Source organism: Amphibalanus amphitrite, unplaced genomic scaffold (genome assembly GCF_019059575.1).
Source record: "Amphibalanus amphitrite isolate SeventyFive unplaced genomic scaffold, NRLGWU_Aamphi_draft 002179F_arrow, whole genome shotgun sequence".
Taxonomy (NCBI): domain Eukaryota; kingdom Metazoa; phylum Arthropoda; class Thecostraca; order Balanomorpha; family Balanidae; genus Amphibalanus; species Amphibalanus amphitrite.
In genome coordinates, this window is record NW_024883672.1 from 30,294 (window position 1) to 39,884 (window position 9,591).

The 9,591-nt window shown below is 48.7% G+C and overlaps 1 protein-coding gene across 1 annotated transcript; it reads right to left on the bottom strand.

Annotated features, from left to right (window-relative positions):
- Positions 1 to 655: 655 nt before the first annotated feature.
- Positions 656 to 8,094, bottom strand: LOC122376519 (vesicular acetylcholine transporter-like). Its single transcript, XM_043356413.1, has 2 exons — positions 7,859 to 8,094; positions 656 to 7,304 (listed from the first exon to the last, which is right to left on the bottom strand). Exon 2 carries the CDS (start codon positions 6,615 to 6,617, stop codon positions 4,749 to 4,751), a length of 1,869 nt encoding a protein of 622 aa, XP_043212348.1. The 5' UTR covers positions 6,618 to 7,304; positions 7,859 to 8,094; the 3' UTR covers positions 656 to 4,748.
- Positions 8,095 to 9,591: the final 1,497 nt, after the last annotated feature.

Genomic DNA, 9,591 nt, shown 5'->3' on the forward strand with positions numbered 1-9,591 from the left:
TCGAATGATATACATGATGACCTCGAGGTCACGTGACCTGAGGTCAACCTTTGACCTTGACCTTTTGAGGTCAACATATATATCATTCGATGCGGATTGACGAGAGGATCACGATGATGCCCTTAGTTTGTTCCTATCTTGACTAATTCGAAAGTTATTCGAGAAAAACTCTCTCCATATCTAGCGCCGCCATTTTGACTTTTTCGACCCCTGTGACGTCACCTTTGACCTGACCTGAAAATGACCTTAGTAAAAATTGTAGATCTTGACCGTGCGTATCCGATGCCGTTTACCGCTTGTCGCTATCGTTTACCGCTTGTCGCTATCTTGCTTCGTTCTCGAGATCTCAGGGGGGGCGGTCATCCGCCCCCCCCCCCGTCGGTACGAAGTCGGTGCGCGGGTTAATGCTATGATAACATGGTTTACCTAAAATGTTATCTAAAAATGTGTATTGGTCAATTTGCAACTACACCATACTCTAAGCTGATTTTACATTATCATCACCTCTAGGAAAGACGGTCCTCTATTCAGTGCCCTGCACGTGCAATAAATAGGGTTCAGCCTGATGTAGATGAATGACTTAGATACACCTTCACCACCCTCCTACATCATTTTTCTGTCATCTTCCGTCATTTTTAATGACACACAGACGCAGTTTCCATTAAGACACTGTATTTACTACTCAACAAACACGATAGGTACCACAAAACTCAACCGAAATCACAGAACATCTCCGCCCTCACTGAAAACAATAACGCACAAATACCTCATTCAATCTGACACGCACCTTCTAAACTACTAGCATGAGACAAAAACATGACTCAGTCATTCACGCTTCTAAAACCGGCTCTTCAAACACTTGCGCTAGTTCCTGAACCAATCGAAAAGCCGAGCGATTACATAGCCACAGTGTGCGATAATTACTCTGAATCCGATGTTCAGAGACATGCGAGTACCGCGTAACATCACTATAAAATGCCGTAATTACAGAACAAGCAGTCATTCTCCCCATTTTCGCTCTCTTATTTTCTGTCTTTCTCTCTATCTCTCTTTCTCTATTTTCTCATATTTTCTCTCTCCTCCTGGCTCTCCGGCTCGATAATTATTTCACTCCATTTATATCACTCCGTAATCACACCACATTTTTTACACCTTCGCTCAAACACACAATCTACTACAGCTTCTATCTCACACAAGCACAGATAAATACATCGAAACCGATGTACAATCACGTGACAATACAGCACAGACAACCGCACCTTTTGGGATTTGTGCGAACCGCGCGTGCAGTGAATCTACAACGAGCAGCAAACAGTGATGTGACAAACAAAATTTGTCGGCTGCGTGTATGCAATTGGTCGCATTATGTTTGCCTCCAAACGAACACCCAAATTTGTTTACGCCTTGTGTGGTACACTATTGTAAAAGGGATATGTCAAATGATATGCATCTTAAGTCGACAGCTTGCCTTTACAAATTACAGCTAGGCTGCACACTATGATATTAATATATTGCACATTGTTACAAATTATGTATTGCACAGAGATGAGTAAAACATAAAAGTTTCTAATTTTAGAACCGTTGGGAAGTGACTAGGTGGCTCTGTTCATATTGTGCAAATAAACTAGCATTGACAATGAACCAATATTACACATCCTGACACGACGCATATGAGCACGCATGGCAATATCACCTATTTACAGTTACATTGATATGTATCATTCTTGATATGTATGTGGGACTGAATACCGTTCATATTTGACGCAAATTCGTCACGTAATTTGAAAAATGACTCAAGTGGGTTTGTCACGTGTTCCATTTTTGTTTCCCACTTCTAAAAGCATCGATCGTGTTTTCATCTTGAAACCATCCCTCGAATTTGCACCCAATGTGAACAGGTAAGTCGCCACACTGTTTCACATTGACTCATGTAAGACGTTTACAAACGCACATAATTGACACTGTATCACTAACACATAGATCTTTCGAACCGTAGCGAATAACATTGTCGATATGTACAACACTTGACGCAGATTTACACAATGAATACAACAACACTAGCCCATAATACGCGGCGGAGAAAGCCTATATCTTATCTTCGTCAATCATTCAGCATGCATTATAGTTTCTCAACTCGCGCTGTTAGTGTAGATTATGTACTAGCTTGGTCCTATGCCTGTGCAGCTGTTGTGACTAGTGCAAACATATAATCTATATTTTTTAAAGGTTTTCATTAGTAAGAAACTTTGCTAGGTATTTTCATGAACTGTCGGAAAGTTTTCATCTAGAAGCTTCGACCAAAAGAAATAAAGAAGTAAGGATGACAAGAGTTGAACGGTATTCAGATTAGATAAATATAAAAACCATTACAATTTGGACACTTTTCTTCGATATTATAATTTTAAATTACCTAATTGTGCACTGTGCAATGCATCACCACACAACTAAAAATGCCCCTTGCCGTCGTCTTATTCACTAAAAGCTTAACTCATCTCCAATAAACACTTGTTATATATATTCAATGCTGAAACGAATGACTAGCACGCATCCATACACTCACTCATATCTACAAAACCTGTGACGGTTTAGCAAGAGTATGATGTCACGTGGAAATGACGACATATGGCGTGATATCACACATCACCATTGTTGACGCGCCACTGAAACAGAATCGATTCCATTACCACTTATTGCTCGTTGAATCTTCAAAATGCCCGTGCTGACGGTATCTATTCGGCTAGATACCCGGTCGATATCTGACCGCACCTATCTGACCAGATACTCTAGCGATGCTCTGTGCAATCATCTCATTCTGAGCGTCAAAGGGGGGTTACTTATGGTGAGGTTAATGTCCTCTGGCGTTTGTCCCTGATTTTATTCAAGAGCTCACACGAAATTGGAAGGGGTGTGGGAATTGTTGCACGTTATTTTTGGTATCATTTGGTGGTGGGATGAGGCTTGGCATGGATTAGCATTTTGGATTAGGTGTGTGACATTAAATATGAGGCGTTCCTTTTGTTTAAGAGCGAGCACTTTTCATCGTAAACATTTTTAAGCGGAAGAAATTAAGCTGAAAGTTGCTGATCATAGTTAGATGCTCCTCGATTTTTGCCGACGAATGCTATCATCATCTATAAAAAGGCATCATTTTTGTCATGTTTCAAATCAAACCGCTAACTGTAATGAAAAAGCTATGGAAAATTGTCTGCCCAAACATTCTCCATATATAATTGTTACCTGTAATTTAAAAGCTCGCCAACCACTGTCTCATGCGCGCCAATGATTTCCCCGCGCGTCACTGATTTCATCACAGTCGCTTCACGCGTGCCAATTCCTGCTCGCGCGTCCGGACCGTCACCGTCTGATGAGAACTGACGGTCTGAGTGGCGGCGGCCACCTGGGACGTTCCCCTGTTTCGGCACCGCCGACACACAGGGGACGATGATCGATGGTGAGAGCGGAACAGACGCCGACGCCGTACCAACAATGGGACGCGTCGCCGTCGACGATGGAAGAGGGCAGAAAGGGTGACCTAGAACTGAGGGAAGGGGAGGGGGAATGCAGGAAATGATGCGTCCTCTGTAGGTAGTGTCATCGGGCAGGTTGTGATAAGAGATCCAATAAGTGATGTTGGACTGCGAGTTAAATGGAAATTTTCAACTGATAAGAAGGTAAATTTAGTTCACGTGTAACTTTGGATTTTCCGAACGATGACAGATAGTTACAAAACGTGATGGTCTAAGTCTGTATAGTTGATGCTGATTATTAGTTGCTTCGGAACTGTCGAAAATTGTGTGTTTTTACACGAGATAGTCAGTTTGCTGGTTAGCTAATTTGACCTACCACTTCACCAAGTAGGTAGGGTTTGTTTGGGATTAGCTTGGCGGGGTGATCGATAAATCAATAAAAGACCAGAGGTAATCAAGTCCCTATCCTTAGAGCTCGAAGTTAGAGATCATTAAAAGAAAACATTTCTAACGACTTTGATCCGGCTGACTACAAAAAAATGAAATAAACAAAAAGCACCATCTCCCAATTACTAACTCGGCGCACAGTTTGCCGCTCCCCGACTTTTGTTAGCTCTCTGGTCGGCGCACGGGCCGCCAGTCGCCCGGTCCGAGTGTTCTCGTTAGCATCGTTAGCGTCTGTGCGCACGTGCCATACCCCTCGTGTACCTCCAATAAAGGCGAGTCCAATTATAGCGGGTCTCGTTAGGCCAGCAAACACCCAATTACGCCGTTTGGCTTAACCGAGCCCCTCCGAGTTGTGCTGAGCACTGCCAAGAGCAGGTAGAGAGGCCGCCAGATTGGTACGGGATTGTTTGCTGAGGACTTTGGCGCGAGGGAGCGGGCCCGCGGGGCGGCTTGGTTTTGGTTGCCAGGGTGACCACACGCGCGGACGGTTATTGGCTTTGATCGCTGGGGCGTTGGGTATCGCGGTTACCTCGTTTGTATGCAGAGGCTGCTGTATGCGGTGTGTGTGTTGTCGCTTCAAGTTACCGGCGCGGAAATACGGCTTACGGAGTCCATCGGCCGGACATCGCACGAACGAACTTCACAGACGATCAACAATGGAATAGCTGCGACGTTTTAGCACAAAACATCGCAGCATTAACGAGATCGACGCCTCACAACAGTTACACACTCGCACATAAACTTCCAAGTTCTCTCAATCTTACCTAGCAGCCACTTACACTCACTCTCACGCATTCACCAGAGTTTGATAGTTTCTAGTTCACCGGGTCACCACTAGGTGGGAGGCGCTCCTCCACGGAACGGATTCGCGTCTCCTGCTCGGAACGGGTTGGAGGCGGGAGGCCGGAAGGGGTTGGCATTGGAGTTGCCGATCGACTCCTGCCTGGGCGCAGGCGGCCGCGCCGGAGGCTGTGGCGCGTGCCCGTTGGCCGGCACCTGCTGTTGGTGGATATACTGTTGTTGAGGTTGCTGGTACTGCTGTGGTTGCTGGTACTGTTGTGGCTGCTGGTATTGCGGCGGTTGCTGATACTGAGGTTGTTGATACTGCTGCTGGTGCTGTGCGTAACTGCCGTTCTGTCCGAAGCCGGCCTGATACTGTCCATCCAGCTGTGTTTCTTCCATCGCATACTTGTCTCCCTGGATGCTATTGTCATCCTCCAGGGCCGAGTAGGATTTGTATTCCGTCGGGTGGTCGGCCATGTTGATCTGTTCGGTTTCTCCCTGACGCTGCATCTGCTGCTTGTTCCAGTAGCACAGGATGTAGAGAAGCGGAGCGTAGATGACGTTCGACACCGCGATGCCGATGTTGAGACCCGTGAAGCCGACAGAGTTGACCAAGTTGCCGGCGATGATGGGGCCGAAGGCGTACGCCATGCTATAGGAGATGTCGGCGATGGCGTAGATACTGCCGTAAACGCTGACGTGACGTGTGTCGACAAGAAGACCCAGCATCGGGAGCAGGGCCGTGTCAATCAACGCTATTCCGAAGCAGATGGTCGAGATGGGCAGCATCATCACCCAGTAGTTGGTGGCAAACGGGATGAACAGACAGCTGACACCTTCCAGCGCGAGACCGCCAGCGGCCATCGCCCACTGGTACTGCGGGTACATCGCTGCCATCTTCACCGTCAACACGACACCGGCGACGTGAGGGAAGAACGCCGGCAGCCAGATCATCCCCAGCTGCCACTCTTGGACGTCGTCCATGTGGTCCATCATCCAGACACTGATGGTGGGCTCCAGGAAAGCTAGCGATACGTTCGACATCATCAGTGCTCCGGCGCAAAGAGCGATGTACGGATCAGCGAACAGACGCCAGATCGGCGTGCCTTGGGGCATGGTGTAGCCGGCGGCGACTTGCTGTTTCTTGATGGGTCTCATCACGAGGCGTAACATGATCGCGTCAGCGAATGAGACGAGGGCTAGAAGAAGGAACGGAAGTTCTTTGCCACAGAACTCGTACAGCAGGCCTCCGAACGGTGGTGCGACCAGACATCCGAAGCTGATGAACGCCAGGGCGATGCCCAGCGCTCTTGTACGCTCAGACTCTTCCGTGTATCGATCGGCGATCATGGCGAGACCAGAGGTGTCTGCAAACGCCGAGCCGACTCCTTGCAGACTTCTGGCGAAGAACAGGACGCCGTAGCTGCGCCCGCAGGCAAACAGCGCCGTACTGAAGAACATGATGAGCAGACCGATGGTCATCGGGACGTCGTAACCGATGCGATCGATGATAGCACCCGAGAAGGGATTCACCATTAGCTGAATGATGGCCTTGGAAGCAAACAGGAATCCTATCGCGGCGTCCTCGTTCTCATACACCGTGACACCGTTGATGATCTTGCTGACCGTCTTCACGGAGTAGTTTCCCGTGCTGTTGGCTTGCCAGACGTTGGCGTAGATTTTCTGACCGCCCTCAATGTGTGTGTCCCAGATACCGATTCGGCGTAGGTAGTCTGGTATGATGGGAACGATGACCATGTACAACATGTTGTCCAACAGGAGCGCGATGCTGACGATAACCAGCACCAGCTTCCTCTGCGCATGACCATCCTGAAGACGGACATCGATCTGGTCCAGCTTGGCGTTACACCAGTGGACGATTTCGGCGGCGTCAATGCCGACAACTGGAATTCTCGGCATGGTGACGGCGCTGCTGAAGCTCTTCAGTCAGCACAAACACGGACGCTTCTTGTGGCGTGCCTACGCCCGAGAGATGCGGGACTGCGGGGCTGTTCCGGGTCGCGGAGATAGCACGGAGCGATTCAGGAAGATACCGCACGTTTCCTAGTGGGCAGAGCGTCGTACCCACCTCCCGACGAGCTCTCAAGAGACTCGAGACGTGCCCAAGAGCCCTACAGAGCGCGGCTTGTCGGCCGCCGGTTTTAAATCAATACGACGTGCTTCAGAGGTGCTCGACCTCCGGTCTTTGAGGGCTCTTGAGCTCGGATGACGTCACTGAGACAGCAGTAGAAGATGTTTCCGCGATGCGACAAATGTTGTTGGAGATTTGCTAGCGGAGTTGTGTGCAGTGTGGTGGTTGTTTGTTGGGTTCCGTTTTTCTAAGATGATGACTCGGATAGCGTTGATAACCGCTGCCCTTTTTGAAGATGTCGCCGTGACTGGTCGTGACTTTCTTGTCCTTTCTGGTGATCCTCCGTGGCTGTGTCGCCCGCCAGGGTGCCGTCGAGGTCCGTCCCAGTGACCTGCTATTCTCCGAGGTTCTCCGCGGGGTCGGGGTGGGTCACCGAGGTCAGGAGTCGCTGAGCAGCATGACCGGTGAGCGCTGGCGTGTGTCGAGTGAGCCGCACGTGCGTCTGCCGTCGGTATCTGGCGACAGAGAAGGGGGAGGAGGTGGTGACTAGGGGGCCAGGTACGCACCGACGGAGGCGCCGGGCGTCACTCGACACACGCCAGCGTCGATATCGTCGCGCCGCGTCATGAATGACACACCGCGCCGGTTTTGACGACGATGCGTCATGAACCGCTATACGACGCACCGGACGACGCGGTACCAAGCGTCTAGAGCGACGACAAAGCGATGTTAGCGATGACACAGTGCATCTTTGATGATGAAAGGGAATCGTAGGTTTTATCGTTTTTTTTTTTTGATTGATTTGCTTAGATTTTTTTCTTCTTCGTTATTTGAGTACGCGAATATCATGTTGTATTTTGTGTGACATTCCAGGCATTGATTGGAGTGGCGGTGGGAAAGTCGGTGCAAAGACTTAGCTATGATTTGCTGTAGATAGTTTTAGATACTTGAAGATAATTGAAGGTAATCGTCTTGGCACAGAGTTGGCGCTGTTATCAGCTTTGCGGATATAGTGAGGACAGGAAAGCTTATGGTTTAGAAATTTGAAGTAAATTGAAGTGTTCCTCACCTCATCATTGACAATGCTACGGAAACGTCTAATGCTTTGTGCTTGTTTCCTTGTTGCCGTGCCGGTTAAGGTCTCTAGATTATCATCCGTTGCTGTTCATTTTGTTGACATCTTAAATTGCCCTTTGCCTTTTCAGCCCTAGGTACTGGTCTAAGATGTTTGTCGATCACATAGGTTCAAGGATCCCGATTCTATCGCGTACACGTGTAGGCCAATTATTTATGCACCCTTGTAATGATCCAAGGTAATGATCGATGACCAAATGTTGCTATTGACTCTTTGCGTTGTCATAGCAACAGGGGGAAACTAGGTTACTGAAAACCATGCGTCCTAGCTCGACCCTCGGCCTCGCTATTGAAACAGGATTCGTTGCCTTTTGACGTCATATGAAGAAGAGACAATCGCGCGGCTGATCTCAGTCCAGTGTGGCCCGTTCCGCTAAAGTACCGGCCGTGCTACAGTCAATGCATACAGAGGGGGTTCTCATTGGGCGTAGTTTGTATCCGAGTGGGCGAAAACAAACGTCATTGGTGGCCGTCTGTATTCATGAACATGATCCGCAGTTGTATGAGCTAGCGAACACGGTCAGTGTTACTAGGCACAACAGAGAGTGGTGCGATCAGTGCAAGGAGTGTATAGCAATTCTTTTGCGAGTGATTTATTACGCTGATATTTCATGGCTTGTTCTTATTTCCTACATATAATAACTCAAAAAATGTCTACCTAAAGTAGCTAACTCGTACCAGCATTATTCAGCCTTCTCAAGTCCCGCGGACGGCACATAACTAAGACGAAGATCCCTTGGCTGATTAACAACCACCATATTAGTTCAGTCTAATCGAGCTATCCTAATCTCTTATCTCTCTAATTCTCGTCAAGTCCCTACCCTAACACATGTGCGGTTTTCCGCAACATTACACGCTCTACTCCAGCCATTTACCACTCGATCTGGCCCGGGGAATTCTCACGTTCCCCTCCCCTTCCCTCCCCTCCCAGCCCCGATAGCCTCATCACACGGCAGCGTGGGTTATCACCATTCATCAGCGACTCGCTGGTCCGGCCTTATGCTCGTTTGTCACTGCACCCCTCTGCTCGATTTGTCGCAGACGCCAAAAGGAATCGCTAAACGTCCGCGCCGCGAAATTGCCACGTCTTCTCGCGGGAAATGGCCGGGGGTGCTTCCGATGGGGAAGTGGTCAGGCGCTGTGTGTGGGGAGGAAAATATGCCAGGATGTGGCGAGTGTTTGATGGAGGGGAGGTGGTTGTGGGGAAGTGGTCCCATAGGATATGTGAATGGTACTTATGGGGTTGTTATACAAAAAGGTGATAAGCATTGCAGGAAGAAAAACAAGTTGCTGATATTGTGAGAGCTGGCTACTCTTTTAGGTGAAGCGTTGGCCACAAGTTTTGTTGCGAAATATGTTAGTGATATTTGTTAGCGTAGTCTTACTTTGGAATTATTATTTAATATATGAAATAACGCGCTGCGTGTCCATTTACATTATTCTGTAACATCACGTCCCTCAGATGTGTCCAAAGCTCTCTCCGCACACGCGGTGTGTATAATTCCCCGCACGTTGATCCATCACGTACTCCCTGTCCCCCAGGTTTTCCCGGCGCCGAATGCCCCGGGGGCGGTCACCCGACACGGCGTCTCACTGGCTTTGTTTGATGTCTCTCTCTCTCTGCCCTCCAACACGGCAGACCCAGCACTCTGCCCGTGCTGTGCTGGC